At 38.4% G+C, this 20,292-nt stretch overlaps 1 protein-coding gene across 9 annotated transcripts in view; it reads right to left on the bottom strand.

The window, feature by feature from the left end:
* The window catches only part of RYR2 (ryanodine receptor 2), a 568,842-nt gene that overhangs the window by 113,097 nt on the left and 435,453 nt on the right, over positions 1-20,292 (bottom strand). For all 9 annotated transcript variants that reach the window (XM_088799091.1, XM_074316770.2, XM_074316771.2 and 6 more), the window contains 6 exons: positions 19,202-19,277; positions 17,389-17,512; positions 16,727-16,842; positions 13,568-13,632; positions 11,033-11,154; positions 6,054-6,103 (listed from right to left, as the gene is read on the bottom strand). In XM_088799091.1, coding sequence (XP_088655217.1) covers positions 6,054-6,103; positions 11,033-11,154; positions 13,568-13,632; positions 16,727-16,842; positions 17,389-17,512; positions 19,202-19,277 — 553 coding nt within the window. The remainder of the gene's footprint in view (positions 1-6,053; positions 6,104-11,032; positions 11,155-13,567; positions 13,633-16,726; positions 16,843-17,388; positions 17,513-19,201; positions 19,278-20,292) is intronic.

Genomic DNA, 20,292 nt, shown 5'->3' with positions numbered 1-20,292 from the left:
CTAGAAGGGATAAAGCATGTAGTGACTAAGGCTTTTAAATGCAATAAAATTGCCTTTTTTAAGGCTATCAGATCACCATAATCGGAAATGTTACCATGCTCTTAGTAAGAACAGGAAGGGCTGGTGAAAGTGTGGTGAGATGGTACAATTGTAAAGGGATGATTGTATGTTCGTGTATGTAACTATGTAATCGCTTAACTGTTCTGAGCAGTATAAAAAAAAACAAAGTTTGGTATTTTTAAACTCACACTTTTTTAAGGTCCACGCTACGTCCCTTTCTTCAGCATAGCTTGCCTCACCGCTAAACACTGAGGGACACATTTATGGATCGGTCACTTATGTGTCATTGAGACTGTGTGTTTGCCTCAGTGTGAATGTGTGTGTGTAATCATGAAAGGTACATTGTTAAAATCACATTCGTACCGGAATCTAATAACCACAGATAGAAGCAAGCACTGGGTCTTAAAAAACATTGTACCAGCCTCATAAAATAATACCTCTCTCTAAATAAAAATAACAAAGTTAACGCTGTCAGAGTCAACATATCTTTTTGTATTTTAATCCCAAATTGTTTTGCGATATTTAATACAAGGTTTCTATAACTCAGGAGTTTTCAACATTATCCAAAATTTGACATTATATCAGTTTTGTAATCTGATTTATTGAGGATTATCAGAATGTTGACCTTCTCTCCTCTGGGAGAGCAGTTAACAGCCATTTTTATTTTTATTCTTCTTCTCCACTTTTCTTACTTGGTTCTTGACACAATATTTCATTCTGTTCTCTTCTTTGAGGAAATGATTAATCTTGGCAGAATACTTATTAATATTGGAAAATAAAATTACGCAAAATATACAAAACTCTCTCAAAATTAAGGGACAGAGAGAAATTGAACAGTGCCAATTATTTTATTACTTCTAGAGTCTGTGATACTGAGAAAAGTAAAATTGCTGATTCCTTTACTTGCTGAGACATTTCAGTTAAACTGAAAACATATTTCATATAATTACACATACTTTTCATCTGTTCGGGAGTCAGGAAAGTCTCTCATAGTAATAAGTTCAAATGAAAGAAATACCTGTATCACTCTAATACTATCTTCTGATACCGTTTTCATTATAGTGTCTGATTCTGATATTTCTGACCTAAGCTGCCTCTTCATAAGAAATGGGTTATTTTTTTATATCAATAAAAAAACAAGTTAAATCCAGGGGACTCTTGTCTACAGATTTTTTAAAGCAAGACCTTAATGGTCTTCTAGTGATGAGTGACAGCAGTTAGCAGAAGGAGCAGACTGCCTGATGGGACCATGACGTTCTCAGCATAAAGACACATGCAGTTCTCAGACACGCATGATCCTGAGATTCTTAGCACTTCAAATGATTTTCCTCTCATCATATATGTCCTATTAAACAAATGCAAGCACAACCTGAACATCTTTAGGGATAATACAAGTGTATCCTAATTTTCTAATATCTCGAGCTAGACGGTAGCAGTCTTCATGTAAATACATGAACGGACTTTGGGGGGGAGCTGACAGAAGGATCAATGTAAACTTGATCCACTAATTATTTAAACAAGGAGAGATACCAACTGATAGAATTCATTGTATTACTTTATTTAATGTTAAAACTCTTTCAAACATAACGTAAAGATTTATGTGCCAATTTCAATCCTGCATACTCACCTAAGAGGGAAAAAAATGAGTATTTTAAGAAGAACTAGAGTTTTATTTAAACACATAATACTTATCTCGTTCATTATTCCTGCAGCTAATACTAGAGTTGTATTAATGATGTGATATGTTGAGTTCTGGGGTCATCTGAGGTCAAACCAGAAGAAATGTTGGAATATTATGCTCATTATGCTACAACACGCTCGTTTTTCTCCAGGCATTTCCAGAAGTCTCTCTGCTATCAAATTTGGAAATTCTCCAGTAACCCTGAGGACTCTCTGGACAATTTACTGTCTCACTAATATGTTAAAAATTCACCAGAAAATGGAAAAGCAGAAAAGCCCTCCCAATAACTATTTTGTGTCAGCTTTCTCAAATAGTTCCTCACACTGAAAAGATCATTGTTGGTTGAGCTTAAGGGCCTTGTGTGAAGAGTCACTAATTATGTGTCCCTTCTGTGTCAATGTAAGTGCCTTAAGTGCTTTCAGGGACTGCTTCAGGAATTGTAAAAGCATGATTCTCACAAACTGTGAGATAACTTGATACTGCATTTTTCTTAATAATCTCCAGAGAAAAAAAGTAAAGTTTGGGTTATTCGTGAATGTGAGAAAATTTCAAATTGAGAGCACTTATCTCATTGTTGGAAACATCTGCTCACTTATCTATCTTCTCTATTAAACTGTAGGCGTCGTGAAGGCAGGATGTGGTTGGTTCATTCCTTCAGTCACCAGGTATTTATAAAATGCCTACTGTGTCAGACTTCCTGCTACGCACTGAGGATACAGCAATGAACCCTCTAAGAGCTGAGTGTTTTTTGTTCCAGAAAGAAATGTTAATCTAGTAACATCATCAGTGAGATGAAGGGCGGGTATTAGAGCTCGGAGAAAGTTCTAGCGGCAGGAGGAGGGAGGAAAACCGAGGAGGGGGGAAAGGTTTTCCTGAGAGAGGACTATTTGGGTTGAACTCTGAAGGATGGATCTGAGGGACTGGACAGGTGAATGCTATGTACGGGAATCTATTCCAGTCAGCAGGGACAGCACATGAGAGACCCTGGGCAGAAAGGGACATGACACAGTCCAGGAGCAGAGCGAGGCCATGGAGGCTGAAGCACAGTGAGCACAAACGTGCTGGGAAATTCGGTGGGGTGGTCCACAGGGGCTCTGCTATCTCACTGCCTTGAAATTCGTAATCATAAGTTTCACTTAGCAAACATGGGGGGAAATGGTGGGATTAAAGGCACTAACTCCTTAGTCAACAATGGGTCCTTGAATATGGCGAATGGCATCCTTATCGCTTGTCAGCCGGCCTGGGTCCTGACCATGTCCTAACTGATTTTCCAAAATACAAGACTGCATGAACTTATAATCACTAGTGGCATTTCAAATGGGAAGCCTATATAGAAACAAAATACTATTTTCTTTATTACTTGTCCCCATAAAGTATTCTAACCAATATACCAGAAGTACTGTTCAGTGGGAATATGGCTTGGCCCCCTTTTTAAAACCTTACCTTTTATCTAATATAAAATGAAATGGTTTCAATGCCTCAAAAATAACATATGAGCCATAAAAACACTAGTAATCTCTTTAATTTTCACATAGCATGCATCCTTCTATAGGAAATATTTAGGTAAAAGATATTCACAAATGTGTTAAGCCCACATTCGGGGATTCCTCACTTTATAGATCAGAAAAATATTTTACCTACAGATGAGGTTTGGAGATATAACTACAATTTGGCGTCCAACTTGGAATAAACATCCTCTTACTCATCAAACCAGCGCCCCACAGGACAAGTGCTTTGTCCCTTGGGTGACTGTCCCACTCTCCTTTGTCTCACTCACATCTTCCTGACACGTTTCAGGTTAATGTGCATCTTTCTACAACGTGCCTTTGCTCACAGACACAGAGCCCAAGGAATCCTTTGTGAACCTCAACTGTCAATTCAGTCTAGGAAGGCCTGAGAGGCGATGTCGTAAGGTTGTAGTTTACGTAGCCCTTTAACATCTGTCATCCAACATTAGATTTGAAACATGCAACAGATCTCTAAGATTAGTAGTTATTTTAACCAACTTCAAAAACGAATAACACAAAAACAAACAAACAAACAAACAAAAACACCAAGGTTCAGAGAAGTAAAAACCCTCGTCCAAGTCATTCAGCTGTTTTAGTTACAAATATAGGACTAATCGGGGTTTTCCAATTCAAAGCCCCCTGTTCCCTCCGGGACATCACATTAGTGTCAGGAGCCAGGTTATAACGGTATCGTCTACAGTTTACATGTCTTAGACTTAAAGACTCTAATAATTGGACAAGTCTGCATTAGAGTATGCTCGCTGAATAAAAGCCTCTTGAAGTGTGTGTTATTTTACTGGAAAATGCCAAAGCAAATTCAAAACAATAACAACAGATGCTAGAATAATATAAAGAATTCACAAAAACATGATGTTGAGGAAGAGATACAAAGTAGATCTCCAATAAGTCCTGGCTAAAAAGTAAAAAAAAAGTATTTAAATGCTAAGGGATTTAAAATGCAATGTCTAAATGGAATATCAGAATTCCACAGAGATAGAATGAATGTCAAAAGTCCAATTCTTCTCTACCTGACAGGTAGGACGAGTTATATTACGTGTTTATCATCAATTACTGAATCTTTAATTAATATATTCAAAAGGGAAAAAAAAAGGAGGTTAAATAACAGGAAAAATTAATTCAGGGTAATGAAAGTCTACAATATAGTTGCTGTTTAGAGGGTTATAAACCAGGAAATGGCACGAGGGCTTTAGGTATGTCACGACTGAACAAATGGATACATACATATGTAAACGTTCAGCAGCATCTAATATCAGACTGTCCTTAAGATTTGTGTATCTTGCTGCACGTATGGAATACCTCAAATGATTTTTTTTTTAAAGGAAATTACAGAAATGTAACATAGAAAACCAAGAATTTACAATATGTAAGAAGTTAGAAAGAGCACAACAGAAAGTATGCTTATTCATAAGAATGCAAACAGTGCTGCTGAGAAATGAGGTCCCCATCAGAGATGTATTGCATGAGTCAGAACTGTCTGAAGACAGCTGGAGGCTGCTTGCATCTACTGTTACTATGAGAAGGTTAAAGAGTACATGAAAATTCTGTCTGAATATTTTCATAGAAACTTTTCTGTGTCGAAGAGGAGTCAAAAGCCTGTCAACTGGAAATTATTCAGAAGATAATTTCCCCATTAATTTTGGATAACTGAAACATTAATGCAAAAAATCAGGCAATTTATATGAACTATAACTTTCAATGACTAAATTTAAGAGCACCAAATACTGGAGATAAAAGTAATATTAGAAACCAATATGGCATCAAATAATTAAAACCGGAAACTATAATTTCTCAAAAACAATATGGAGTGTGTTAAAGAACTTATAAGTTATTTGTGTGTGTGTGTGTGTGTGTGTGTGTGTGTGTGTCTGACATGCACACACACACACACACACACACACACAATCAATTCCTCAGTTTGTTCACTGTGGCTTTTAAACGACTGACTCAATCTTTAATTTTTCCTGTAATGGAATTGAACTTATAACATCTCTATCAGTACACTAAATGTTTTATTACTGAAATTCCCCTAACACTGACTCAAAACCTATAGAGCATAGGGCTGAATTTTGCTTTGTCAGTTCATAACAGCAGATATAGGAAAGATAAAACAGTAAAACACAACTCTGCCAGGGGCTGCAGAGTCCTCAAGCCCCACAGCCAGGACCGTCTGTGGGAAGTGAGTGACTGCCCCACAGGGCTGGTGAAAGCAAGTGCTCAAAACGTGGACCTCAGCTACATGAACTCTCAGAAACCAACACAAACTGACTACAGGGTGAGCAGTGCTAGAAAAGTCGCTTTGCTAAGTGAAGCGCTCGGCCTCACTGTCTGTACTATGAAGCTTCAATGTCTTCAATGCAGTCAACATGCAAATCTGTATTCAAGGGCATTACAAACACAAGTGCAGTTAAAAGGTTTAAATATATAATAGCTCATTATTTAACCTATCGGAGATAATCAAACACAAATGCAAGAGCTCAGTTTTGCTTTACCCCTCTGAAATAAAATATGACAGAAGCTGCCATTTCTATTCATTTGCTCTTTAATAATGTAACCTTTTGGTTTTCAAGTGTGCTTTGGACAAGTATAAAAAAGTGACAGTCTTCAATTTCACCACAGGTAATGCTCCTTACAAACAACCTGGAGGACCTTTCTTGACCTAGGACGACCATGCATGCAGCCATGCAAACATGCATTCATGCAACATAGCAGCACACAACACAGTGTGAAAATGGCAAAGAAAACCAAGTGATGGCCATGCTAGTAATTTTCAAGGGTCTCCTTACCAAATAGTGAAATCCTATGCCTGACAAGAACTCCAAGTTTGCAGAATAGGCTGAAGACAAAAGAAAAACAAAAGAGAAAGGGGAAAAGGGTAGGGAAGGTAGAAAAGACAGGGAGAAATTAAAACAAAATTTAAAAAAAAGAAAACAGAAAAATAAACAGCTGGTATATGAGCCGGAAAAAGCAACATGATGTCACGCAGAAAGAATCAATTCTCTGAGCAGAATGTGGAGTAAAGGTATTAAAGAAAGAGTCTCTGAGTGCATATCTTTAAGAAACATGGTTAAAAAAGCACGTATTATAAGAAACTAAAAAAAAAAAATTGAAAGCAAAGCTAATTAATATAAAAGCAACCTATATGAACCACGCAAGAATATAACTACTGAAAAACCACAAGGAAAACAATTAATTTTATCTGTTCAAATACACCACTGAAACTCTAGATTTTTTTTATTATGGATATTATTTAATAACAAAAGTATGGTACTTTGAGCATAGAATGTTACTTTAAGTTTTAGTATGTGTCATCATTTGAAACTTTCCTTCTTCCCAAAATTGACCTCACCCCTTACACATACACCAAAGCATTCAGTGAATTTGAATACAGTGAAGTAGAGACAGAATTTGAACGACTAATAATCACTCAGAGAGAAATATACAGGGGTGATAACTTGGGCACTTAATGCTAGTGCATGAGTTGAGTATGTTTCTTATTTCCTCTAGAGCAAGTTCCTGGGTCTCTGTGTCTTCCTGGCGATGAACATGGGAGATGACAAACAAGGACATCTTCATTCAGCGTGACAGCACTGATGTGCACTGACTCAGGGACCAGACCCCAGAACCTGGGCAATACCTACTATTGTCCTGTCTTGTCACCAGACTGCAGTCTGGTGGGTTCCTTTGATCAGGACCCTCTTTTCAGGAACAGCCCTCACTCACGTCCATGCGATTCTCCCTTTACCCACCCCTTAATATCATGTATACGACCTGTTTACTCCATGAAGCCTTTTCTAACACCTAGTGCTCCTGTACCATCCCCAAACCAAACTGAAACAGGCCCCCTCCTAGCGTCTCCAAGGGGCCATTTGCAAATCTCTACCATCACTCCTAACCTCCCATATTACAATTGACGTGATTTTCACGTCTACCCACACACCTGTGAACTCTCCAAGAGCACAGGCTCTGCGTAGCCAGAACTTACCACAGCTTTAACCTTGAAGGCGGTTTGCACAACAGCACCCACACTCAGCCTGACTTTTCCCATCAGGAGAACAGCTATATCCTGACTGTCCCAGCCTCTCCTGCAAAGCTCTCCATGACCAGCAAATGTGCAGACGTACACTTACCAGCACTGGGGATACAGACTATGCCGTGGGATAAAATCAGGCAATTACTCATAACAGGATGGGAAAAAGGAGACAGAGAGAATCCCATGAATGATGCTGACCTCTTCCATTGCTAGTTCTGACCATCCTAGCTCACTTTAGTCATGACGTGGAATAGTGGGTGAAAATTAATTACATAGGGCATTGTGTAGCTCTCCCTAGAAAACATTCAGCCACAAATATGTAAGTGAAGTTAAAGTCTCAGGAAATCTCTTTAGTGCTAGAAGTTCTTAAAACAATGATCTACTCAAGTAGACCGATGATGACATTGGCCCCTGGGCTGTATTATTTGAACAAAAAAGACAAAACAAGGGCAATTTTCTCCAGGTGCCCTCCTCCACTGAGCTTTATGCACACTGACTCAACAAGGTTCCACCTCCATCTAAGGAGAAAAGGAGAATAATTACACCTTAGAGTTGTACACACTTTGCATGCCTGTATTCCAATCTATCTTAAGTGACATCTTTAATCTCATTAGTGGGGACTCTAGCATCCAGGGGAAACATTCTCAGATGATGTTGCACGTATAATGCTAGGATTACATTTTATCCCAGTTGAAAAATCCAGACCTAGGATGCTTGGCTGTGATGCTAAACAGAATCGCTCTGTATCCCATTCCACTAGATTGCATTTAATGTCTGAGAATCTGCCAGAGAAAAATGACTTCTTACAGTATCAGCTGCTCCTAACAGTGACATATGTACCACCAGGGAGAGATGCTGATATACAGAAAGCTAGGTCCTCCCAGTAGATAAATTATGTCACTTTCCCCTCTGTGTCATCCACTGTCAGGGAGTAAGTTCCATACAGGCTACTAGGTTTGATTACCTTGAGCTCTGGCCTATAGTTTCTCTACAAATATTTTCAATAATACTGTTATCCCCTTGCTCTATATCCCTCTGTTCCTAACACTCTTGAGAATTAATAATGCATTGACGCTTCCTCAGAACCGACTCACTGTCTTGTAATCTGCTTCCCATCACGCTGCTCTACAGAGCACTCCCCTGAAGTTCTCAGTAACCCAACCAGCAAATCTTTTTCAGTCTCCTTCCTGGAACACTCTCAAATGTGGCATCACTGGCTACTTAAAGCTCTGAAACCCTGGATTCTGTTTTACAGCAAGATTTTTCTCCCCTTCCTCTCAAACTAGTTATCCTCTGTGTTCTTCAAAGACCCACTTTGCAATCCCCTCCACCTGTCATAATTCTCCAAGTTTTCGTAATCACACCTTTTTGCTTCTTCCTCTATTGTCCAGAGCTCCGAGCATTACATGGGTAAAGATAAGCCCACAATGTATCATTTCTTGCCCTGTTGTCTCCAACACCAGACACACAGTCCCAACTTTCTGCTGAATCTTCCCAGGTGAATGACCTGTTGGTACTTATATGTCAATAAATACCTAATCCAATGTAACCTGTGTTCAAAACGAGTTCTTCTGAAAGCGCCTGGTTTTACTCATGACTCCAGTATCATCCCAACTGCTCAGCACTGAACTTTCAGCTCCATGCTCGCTCCTCATGTCCATTTGTCGTGAGACTCACTGCCAAGTCCTGGGGATCTTCCCTCTTGTGTGTCCCCCACATCCAGCCCCTCTCTCCATCAGCATGCCCTCTGTATCCCCACACTTTAATGTGTCTCCACTTACACGCCCCACACTGATTATCTACTGAGCTCCGTATGGGTGCCTCACCCAGCTGCACTTCTATGAACATTAGGGACCGGGTACTTGCATGTCGTCACTTAGGACAGCATCTGGTGTATGGCAGGCACTCAGAAGAATGTGCGGAATCAGCCGTGGGGAGCACCCCTTATTTGCGGGAGCACTTCTGTTACAACAGTCTGCCACGGCCTCCCTGAAGCCCAGTGCCGTCAACCTCACTGCTCCTGCCAGACTGTCCTAAAGGACGTCTGATCGTTCTATGGAAAAGTCTCACTGGTGTCTTGGTACTATTAATTAAGTAAAAATTATATAACTAAAAATTAAAAAGAACGAAGAAAGGAGATCCCTTATTTTGGTATTTCATATCAATGACAAGATTTCATAGTGAATCTACATAACCTGCATTCCCCCTGAATTACCAGAATTGTGATGCTGTTCTGATTTATTCTGTAAGGGATGTGGTCAGTAATGGAAAATGAGTCACTGTGGTCAGTGAATAGTTCCTAGAGTAAGACTGAAAATTAAACAGAGACAACGAAACACAATACAGGAGCGGGAAAGAGGAATGTGCCTAATTGCCTTTGGATTTTTCCTATGTTCTCTGATTGTATGTTCTCTTGATTTATGTACCTGAGAGACATGTAAATAACCAACACCCCCTGGGAACAAAATTTATGTTACAAAAGGCTGACTGGACCCAGGGAAGACAAGGGGACTAGGCCCAGGTGTCATGGCGATAATGGGAACTTGGTGCTTTGGCGTTCCTAGCCCTGTGTGCACTCACCATCCACAGGGGGTGCTGGGCCGCCGAGGTCAGGAGGGGTGCCCCTCCCTCTGCTGGGGAAGCCTGAAGGAAGGCCAGGGGGTGGGGGTTGCGGGGCAGTAAGGGGTGCAAATCTTGGAAAGCAGCCCTGCCTGACTTTTCCTTTTAGGTAACACAGTTTGTGGAAACAAAGCATGTCACTGGGATGGATTCTGTTATTTTAACTACAATCAGTTTTATCAGTTTCATAGGAAGAATATTATTTGAAGTTTGGGGACATTTCTTAATGCTGTTGAAATTCAACATCACACAACTGTCTACTTACTAGTTGGTAAAATAGACAATATGAGTAAAGACATGAGCTTAAAATTTCATTCAAGTCCCCCTTCCCAATGTTACACAATGCAGAAATCTTATTTCTTTACCCTCCGGTGAGTCTATGTTCAATCTCATCTCGCTCTGTCCAACAGATTGACACTGCACTGCCATTCAGCATATCATTAAAGTCAAGTTCAAGGAAAGTCTGTATCTACTTTCTATAGGTTACTCACTTTTACAGATTTTTTTTTCAGATATAGTCTAAAAGCTTGGCATGGACTCCTGCACAATGTAACAACACAGAAGGTTTGTATATTAAGTTCTGGCAGAATTTTGAGCAATCAGACCTGAAATCCCCAGAACAATCAGAAATAAATCTACGAAGAATATTTAGATTTAAGCAAAAATGAGAAAGCATTGCTAACGTGCCAGCTTGAGTGGGGTGAGGGGAAATCTTCAGAAAGGATATATTTTGACTTCATATACTTCCAAGAGTGGACATTATTTTTCTTTAATATTTAAAATTATGATTTCTGTAAATGGGATTTTGCCCTCCTGAAAAATTAAGGATGGCAAAAATAATTAGAGTTGAAGGAATTTTAAAGAAATTAATATCAAACATCGTAATACAGTGATGCCTCTCCAGCCTCTACTTGTCAGTTCTAAATTGGGTATTTGATTCCTTCTATTCATCATGTATTAACTGCAAAACCATCCTTGTCACAGTGTCCAGAGTCTAAGAGGACCGGCTTGGGCGAATAGGCAGGCACTCTGGCCACGCCCCCTTCAAGGTCCTGGGCATCCTTTCCCCAATGCAAACACTGAAACAACGGTCTTTATGTAAGAGCTCTTTACCTTGTCACCATTTCTTTCTCTTTGTTTGAAGCATGTCCTCCAGAACAGAGAGGTCTGCTTGCTGCAGATAAGAAGTATAAACGATGGTTTTTGAAATACTGGTCAATTAAAGGAAGAACGACCTGAAAGAAAGGAAAAGAAGACAGATCTACACGGTGGGATCTCTGAGGGATGAGTGAGCGCGGAGGCCTCTGAGCATGTGACAGGTTCCCCAATATCCACGGCCATGCCAGACAGCATCATTTCAGAGTGTGGCTCCCTTATACCTCAGTCTGCTAACTGTAGTCCCCGTGTGTGTGTGTGTGTGTGTGTGTGTGTGTGTGTGTGTGTGTAATTATGGGGAATACACTAAATTTTCAACAGTTTGGAATTATTTTCAATATTTTTTCAAAATAAAATAATTCTTAATTATTTCATAGAATGCAGTTCAATGCCCAATAATTTCAAAAATAATCAATAATGACCATTTATTGAGTCTCAACTATGTGTGAGGACTGCAACTGGCACCCTGTCATTTAATTTATCCTATAACTACTCCGTATAGTAGGTGCCATCACCCCTTCTCTGTAGATTTTAAACGGAGGTGTAGGAAGAGAGTGACTTACTCAAAGCTGCACTGTCACTTTCCTACCTCCACACTCTTCTTACCTGGCATCCCTCAAAGCCCACCTCCCATTTCTGTACCCTGGTCCTGCTGGCCTTTGGTGAATTCCTCCTCTTCCCTGCCCATTCACACCACAAGGCTTTGCACGTGCCATTCCCTATGTCTGAAATGCTCTTCCCACACAAACCCCATAACCGATTCACTCCCTTCCACAGGCTGCAGATCACGGCTCTTCATCAGATAAGCCTTTGCTGACTCCTCCGTTAGACAAATCCCCCATATTCTCTGCTCCTATAACAACACCATTTGCAATGTCACATTTTATATGTGTGATTTGGGGTTAGCCTCTCTACCTAAGAATCTATCAAGTACCTGAGAACTGAGTTTGTTTCCCATGACAGCCCTCTCCTGGCCTGTAGGACCTGCCTTAACTGTTTTGTTTACCATGAATCGCCAGTGTTGAGGGGTTTTGTTGGGCTTATAGCCAGCACTAGGTAAATATTTCTTGAATAAATGAATGAAAAAAGTGAGAATAATTGGCATTAGTAGTATTTAGACGCAAGTCTGTCTAACTACATTTTTTCCTCCAATGTGGTATAGCACATTTGTATATTATAGGAACATGCAAGTTTTGGTGATCTTCCTAGAAAGTTGTGCATTGCCTGTATTTAGTGATTGGCACATAGTAGGTACTCAATAAATATACAAATGAATGAAGCATACATTTAGTAGAAAGTAAGGCACATTAGAAATCTGCAAGCAAAATCACTAGGGTGCTGAGTACATAGGCAATGCAGTGCAAAATATATTTTTAAATGTGTGATGAGAGGCCGTGAACACGGCAACTGGCTATGAGGGGTCTCATCCTAGTAGGAGAGGACAACTACAATGCCCAGCTCAGAATAAACGTCAGGTGCTTGATCCAGACTTTAAGTGCTACACCGAGTGGAGGGGAAAAAAAAAGACGAGTGAAATCTCCCTTCCAGTAAAGGGCAGAATTCTGAAAACATTTAATAGAAGCCAAATATTAGTCAATCAAAACAACATTCCATCTTGCAAACAATCTATAATAACCACCAAACGCAAGTACTTTGAAAGGAAGTGGACAGACATCAGGAGGTCTCTAGGTGAACTGCAACATTTGTTCACAGGGAAGCTTCTCAAGGGCATTCTGTGCCCCTGACAGTGACCCCACAGGACTCCACAGGACACAGTCTAAAGCCTGACATACTAGGCAGTGTGAACACTGAGAGCGTGCATGGACCAACGTGGAGACTCTGCAGCTACCTCTGGTCTCCTTCCCTTATGGGCTAAAAGGAAACCATGAAGGTTCTAGGCAGGTAGCAAATTCTTTATAAACTCTTTTAAATGAAATGAGTCATAAGAATGGGATATACTTTATATGTGAATAATCTATCACCTCTGAGCCTCAGCTATAAACTGAGTAGGAATAAGGTCCCACAATAAAGATTCTATCATAAAGATCTTTCTAGTGTGCCCATTTATAAATTAGCTGGTGCTTTTCCTCTTTACAGAATAAATGCTCATCTAAAAATCTGAAGTGATAACATTCAAATAGTAAGAAATAGATATTTTTCTTCTATGTTACATGTGATATGTTATATGTTATATCATAGATCTATCATATGTTATATGATAGAGCCAAAAAAGAGAACTCTGGTTCAGACTTCATATAGAACAAAGTCATTCGAGAGACGAGGTAGTGGGAGCAGAGAGAGTTGAAGTGAAACCAAGGGAGCTGGGAGCAAACTACCCACATAGTTCCTGCAGCTACTGGTGCCACAGAGTATTTACTTGCAGTAGAAGTCATGTTGAAAGACAAGCGCATTCTGTAAAGAGGCAAAGAGCTAGCAGGTATATTTTGTAAGCAAACATATCGAAGCAAAAACAAGATGAACTGTATACTGTACTTTAGCAAAGAACTTGATTTCTTGTTCGTAAGGGAAATGTTCTCCTTTGCTTCTGCTGCCACCATCTGTAGACAGAAGAGTTTTTAGGAACATTTACACTTCAAACAGTACAAGATATCCACCCTACTCGCAAAATTTAGAACACATTGCTGAATGCACTATCCCACTAACCTGAACGTAAAAAGCCAACCAAAGACATTTCAAGACTAACTCTGGCAGTATAATAAATAAAAAGGAACGTAATAGCCAAATCCAAATTAAAAAGCTCTTGAGGACAGTCCAGACATGTGGCTATGAGCACAAGTACCCTGGTGCAGCTCTGAGGCCCTACTGGCATGTAGTCCTGAAGAAACTGGAATAATATACAGTGAAAATGCCCACTCCTGAAAGAAGCTCACTGGGGTGAGAAAAATGAGTGTAAGTAGAGTAAGGGTAACTGGTTCCACTTTGGCCTCTAATAAACAGTTACTTCTTTGTGTGACTCAAAGTTAAAGCTTCCAATATTAACATAACTACAAAATCCGAATGGTGCCAGCACCTACACTGGGGGAACAGATCACACTTGTAATACTAGGTTGGAAAAGTAACATTCTGCTAAAGAATAAAGTTCAACGTCAAAGGATAATTTCCTCAAGCAAAGCAAAAACACTCAAATGCTCCCATGGTTGGAAAAATGATTCTGAGGTTAGGCATTGATTGACCTAAGGCATTTAGCTGAGTAGCTGGCCTTTCTTCCCTCCTTCATGCACACAGAAGAGGTAATAATGAACTAAAATAGCTGTGACGAGATGCAGAACATACTAGAGAGCCAAACAACTCAGAATTAGACACAAGGTCATAGTTAAGTTTTTAAGCAGAGCTTCCATATTTTATAAGAATCAAACTGACTCGCTTAAAAAAAATTTTGGCAAATAGAAATCAGAACAATTTGAGATACACATTTATTAAATCTTAGACATACATTCAGGATAATTTTTAGGGAACTTAGGTAACATTTTGTAATATCAGAACAGCGTTATTCCCATGAATAAGCAAAAAAAGATGGCTTTTTAACACTTGTGAATTTCATCTTTGCATCACAATTTTACTAAATCTCTCCCAAACATATAATGTAAAATGTCTGGATCCATATAAGGGACTTTCTCGCATAAACTATGCCAAGACAGAATTTTGTGCATAGGTATATGCACAAGGAATATTACAAGGAATTAAATAAAAAATATTTCTTTCATTATACATCTTAACAGCAATGCTTATGTGTAAAATGTGAAAAAGATTTGGAGAGAATATGATCTCTGATATAACGCAAAAATTAGAAAAAGGAATATGTGTATTCTTACTTTTGCCATCAGCCTACATCTAAGAAGAAATACATTAAAGATATGTGGCAAAGGCAACAAGGTGACAAAAGGGGGAGGAATTATGAAAGTTTTATTTGTAGTAACAATGAAAATTAAACAAATGATGGTCCAGACAATCCCAAGCCTACTGGTTCCTCTAACAGAATTCTTGTACATAATTTCCCGTCACAGCCTCTGGAAAAGATACATGTAATATCAGCAATTGTAGGAAACCCTATTTGTTGAGTTCTCTATTCATCTAACCTTACGTTCTCCCTGTGGAAAGAAAGAAGTGTGCTAAGTGGTTAAATTTGCCCATTCCCTACACAAACACTGTCCCAAGTGGTTTACCCAGAAATTTGAATACAATGTGAATAAAATCTAAACACATTTTACACTTCAAATTTCTGTGATTGCTATCCATGCCGAGGTTTTTTAAAAAACAAAACAAAACAAAACAATTTTCTTGTTCCCTTTTCCAAATTAGTCTTTCTTTGCCTCTTCTCCTCTCACTTGCCAAAAAGAAGACTGGATCTCAGGGTTGCTACTTATATCAGATAAGTTTAAATGTGGACGAGAAATTTTAATATGTAACTTTTCTCATAAAAGCTTCAAAAATTCACCATGGCCTCAATTTTGTTCTTTGGTCAAATTTCATTAATTCAGCCTAATTTGGCTATAGTCAGGATGACTCATAAATCATATTAAAAACATTGCATGAGTTACAAAGAGATTACCTATTATAAATTAGTTTGCATAATTGGCTTTTGTGAAAAAGATGGTTAAGAAGAGAGCAAAAATACAGCTTTCAGACTGTAGATAGAAGCAGGTTGAAAGACAGGTTCTTTAAGAGAAAAGCAATCAACAAAGGAGAAGGAATTAAGAAGTACAAATTGCCAGTTACAAAAAAAGTCATAGAGATGTAAAGCACAGCACAGGGAATCTAGTCAATATTGTAATAACTATATGTGTGGTGTCAGGTACTAGACTTATTGGGGTGATCACTTCGTAAGTTATATAAATATCTCATCACCAAGTTGTACGCCTAAAATTAATATAACATTGTATGTCAACTGTAATAAAAAAATAAAATAAAAAAACGAAAGAAATAATTAAAACAAGAGAGAGAGAATAATGATAAACTGGAAAAGCTTTAATCCCACTTAGGCTATGGGAGGCCAGAAACAAGAAAATACCAGAGGGGAGTAATTAATGACTTGAATTTTAATCTTACAGTGCTGATGAGGACCATGAAATCACAGAAGTGAGAGGGGGCTGTCTTGATGAAATGTTCTGAATCTAAGATTTAAATTAAGGAGTTTTTTCCATACTCAGGTGGTACTGGGCCAGATGGGTGGGGAGTCCTTCATGTTACTCTCCGAGGATAATACAGCATTCTGCATTGCAGAAACTCTAGTACAAATGTGAGTTCCCACAAAAGCTAAACTCAAGGCCTCTATCTTGTCTAGAAATTTCAGGAATCCATTATTGAGCGTAACTTCTTTTTAAGGGCAGAGCAATGAATTTCATAAGGAAAGATTTAACTGTCCCTTAAATTTTGACGTCTTTCCAGTGTATCTTTCAAAATGAAAAAGCAATGCCAATAAACTTTACAGGGAGAACAGAATTATATGTTAGATGTCTCTTAGGTTCTCAGAATTCAGCTGTGCCTAAAAACGTGTTCGTCTATTGACTGTTAGACTCTGGTTGATGCCAGGATGGATGGAAAGTGTTTATACCATCAGGAAACACGTTACCCCGATGCTGTAAACACAAAGAATAACAGCTGGGTTGTCGGTAGCAGGACGGTGGAACCTACCAAACTCCAGGATGTACTGATGGGCTTCGTCCACATAGCGGATGAGCTGCTGAAGGAAACTATAGGCAAATCGTTTCTCAATAGAAGGCGTGTCCAATTCCAGGTCCTTGAACCCTCTGGAAGAGCAGAAGTGAAATATGGGATCCAATATATACAAAGACTTTTAGAAGACAGATAGATAGATAGATAGATAGATAGATAGATAGATAGATAGATAGATATTCATATATATGTGAATATATATATTTAACAAAATTTCATAAATATATAATATACATAAATTTGGAAGGTTACCTAATATTGTGTAGCTAAAGTTAAAAATGAGATTTAACTGATAAGGAATACTTTGTATCTGATACAAAACTGTAGCTAATAACTACTACTATGCACAACAATGCTGCCTTCAGAAAAAGAGTGTCATTTTGCTGAGAGAGTTTGCCTAAATGACGGGTGGGGATGTACCATAAGTAGCAAAAGGAACTCAGTAATGTGGCAAAGAGCTAAGGTCTTCATGTTTCTGACATGTGTATCTGAGCATGCTACATGGTAGCTCTAAGGTTTACACAGATCGCTGAATTCATTTTCAGCATCACATCTGGTGGGGATATGTAAATATTCAGTTTTAGAGCAAGAATGTGTAAGTGGAGTGGGTGCGCTTTTACCTGGACACCGCATACCCGTTGATCTGCAGGAACTTGAGGATGTCCTGGGCTTTTTCCCTGTCCTTGGCTTTCTCCTTGGCTGTCAGCGTATCATACGGCACCAGCAGCGGGTGGTTTCCACCTCCTAGGAGAACGGTGAGACAGAATGGAAATCAGAAATGATCTGAAACAAGGCGCGGCTGCCTGTAAAACAGGACCATACTAGAGAACTTCCTGTCCTTATATGTATGTATATGGGACTCATGCAAGACTCTTCCCTCACTAGTTAGTGCCTTTAATGTTCCAGTTAATTTAGGACATCTGTTCAAAGAAAGGCCGCATATGCCTTGTAAGAGGTGATTAAACATGAACATACAGGCATTCGTGATATTAAATACCAATAATATCTGCAGTCACACAAGAAGGGAGAGAAGCTGGGTTCTCTTGTCCATTCAAACAGATTTTGAATGTGGAGATTGCAAATACTGAAACATGCACAGCTGGATCTGGTAAAATTACAAAGCCCTTTTCATTTCCTACCCCACAGAGAGAAGAGAATAAAATGGTCTTATATATGGAATTTTTACTATGCCTCCAGATGAGAGTACTTCATAGTCACATACGTCTAAAAATCCATACTTGGGTTGCTAAGTTAAAAGTTGATCTCTTTTAAATATCTAAGAGGAACATACATACTTGACTGATTAAAAATTTTGGCAAAAGTCTAGGAGTCTAGTTTCCCTATTCTGGTGAGAAATACTAAAAGCATTCTTGGAGATTTAAAAATGCTAGGAATTATTTACATTTTCAAAATCTAATAATGAGAAAAAATTCATAAAATTATAAATTTTGTACATTTTTTGTAAAAATTTAAAAATTTCAAAAAAAAATGCACCAGTAATTCCAGATGTAAAGATGTGATGCATATGGAATGCCATGAAATCAGCAGCAAAATAAACAGCCTGCCATGCCTCATTTTTAAAGTTTACAAAATACATATGGGAATATTTTTTGTGGGATGATGGAATCCCTTGAAACATAACTGCTCAGGAAATTCCAGAAAAAAAAACTGAAAATAAATATCTTGATCAAATCATGGTTAACAACATAGAGCCTACTGAATCAGCGTCAGCGTGGTTTAGCCGGGAGCTACTAAACCTATCATCAATGTTGGATTTGCCCAATTCAAGAAGTAAGCAAACAGAAAAGGAAAGGAGGAAATGCCATGCTTTGACTGAGGGTGCCATCTACAGAAATGCAGTCACGCACAGAACTCTGTGACCATTAGGTGACACTAAACAATCATCAATGCAAATGGACCGTCAAGAGCATCAGTGTAGGAGGCATTAAATTGAAAGAATATTTATGTAAATAAGTTAAGAAAATATTTGAGAAATGACTAAGAGAATACTAGGTCATTTTAGAACTAAAAAACAGCAGAAAAAAAAGCAAAAGCATGTAAGAGACAATAACATAATTGGACTGGACACGACAGAGAGGCTGGGATGGGAAATAGAAAGGGGTGAGAGGAGAAATATCTAAGCTGGAAGTCAGGGAGGGAGGTCTAAGTAACTGACAACACCTCAACGCTAGATGGGAAGTGTAGATATTCACATGCTGAAACAGGAAGGAGAGCCATAGGAATTCCTGTGAGACATGAGGAAATACATACTAGCCATCAGGAAATTATAGAATTTCTACTGTGAAACTGTTATAAGCATATTTCAACTACTCTAATAAATTTAGCTCTTGTGCAAAAGAGACCATTTCATCCATATCATACGTTTACGTAGTCAAACTCTGTTGTTTAATGAAGAGTTTTAGAAAATACTACCTTTGGACTCCAGTTCCACTTTCTTTTTCTTTGCCCATATATTATGGTAGTTTTCAGCCATCATTTCTGCCATAGCCTTAAATGAACAACATATTTGGCAACTAAGTTATATTTTAATAAGTAGGAAAGGACAACTTTGTTTTGTAATATATAATATGAAAACTTGCTTTAAATTAATAAATCATAGCATGTTAGTGTTAAAATACATCGAGAAGATAATCAAACACAACTGTCTTGTAATCTGAATCCCAGGGAACTCTAAGGATTGTGAGATTACCCAGTAGGAAACAGAAGTGATTTGATGGGAAGGGTCATTGTTATTTATAATGTTTAAAGACACATATTCTATTAAGTCAGTCATGAAACTCCAAATTACCTATGGACTTTAACAAAAAAAATATACATATATTTATTTATAAGCTCTTTCTTTAATTTCCAAAGCTTTAAAAGATGGTCTAAACCTTATGAAAAGAAAGATTGGATGCAGAGAACATCAGATAGTCTAGACCAATGAGTGTCCCAAACTATTATACATGGGACCTTGGACAAGCCACACTAGCTTTTCTGTGGACTGTTGGATTTTGACAAGATTACCTTTAAGATTCTTTTCACTTCTGGCTTTCAAGCTTAACATGGCATTTTCATACAGGAGCAATGACAAAGAGCAACCCAAACAACTTAACAATTCATAGTTGTTGTTTTCTTTATATACTTATTTCTCTTGAAATAATACCAACAATGCCAATATCAGAGTTTGACCCTTAAATTGGCCTGGTAACTTACGTTCCATGGCAACAAATTTTATCTTTCACTCAAACCAGCCATTTCACAGTACATTCCTTAGTAACAAAGGAGAAGAGAAAGAACCATGGATGGAGCAAGTACACCACCATCAGTTTCCCTGATAAATAACTAAAAATACATGTTCTTTACTGAGTAACTAAGATTACTCTTCAGCAGAGTGTCATCAGCTACTGATTTACTCTCTTCTCACAGCTATTTAATGTCATCAGGGTATTAGAGAGCTTCAATTTAATGGATATTATCTTTAAATAAAATATGTTTTCTGGAAGTTACATCCTAGAAAAAGT

The sequence above is a fragment of the Rhinolophus sinicus genome, chromosome 6 (assembly GCF_057876585.1).
Source record: "Rhinolophus sinicus isolate RSI-liver-muscle chromosome 6, RSI-T2T, whole genome shotgun sequence".
Lineage (NCBI taxonomy): Eukaryota > Metazoa > Chordata > Mammalia > Chiroptera > Rhinolophidae > Rhinolophus > Rhinolophus sinicus.
Note: the sequence above shows the minus strand (reverse complement) of the source record. Positions and strands in the feature narration are given on the sequence as shown.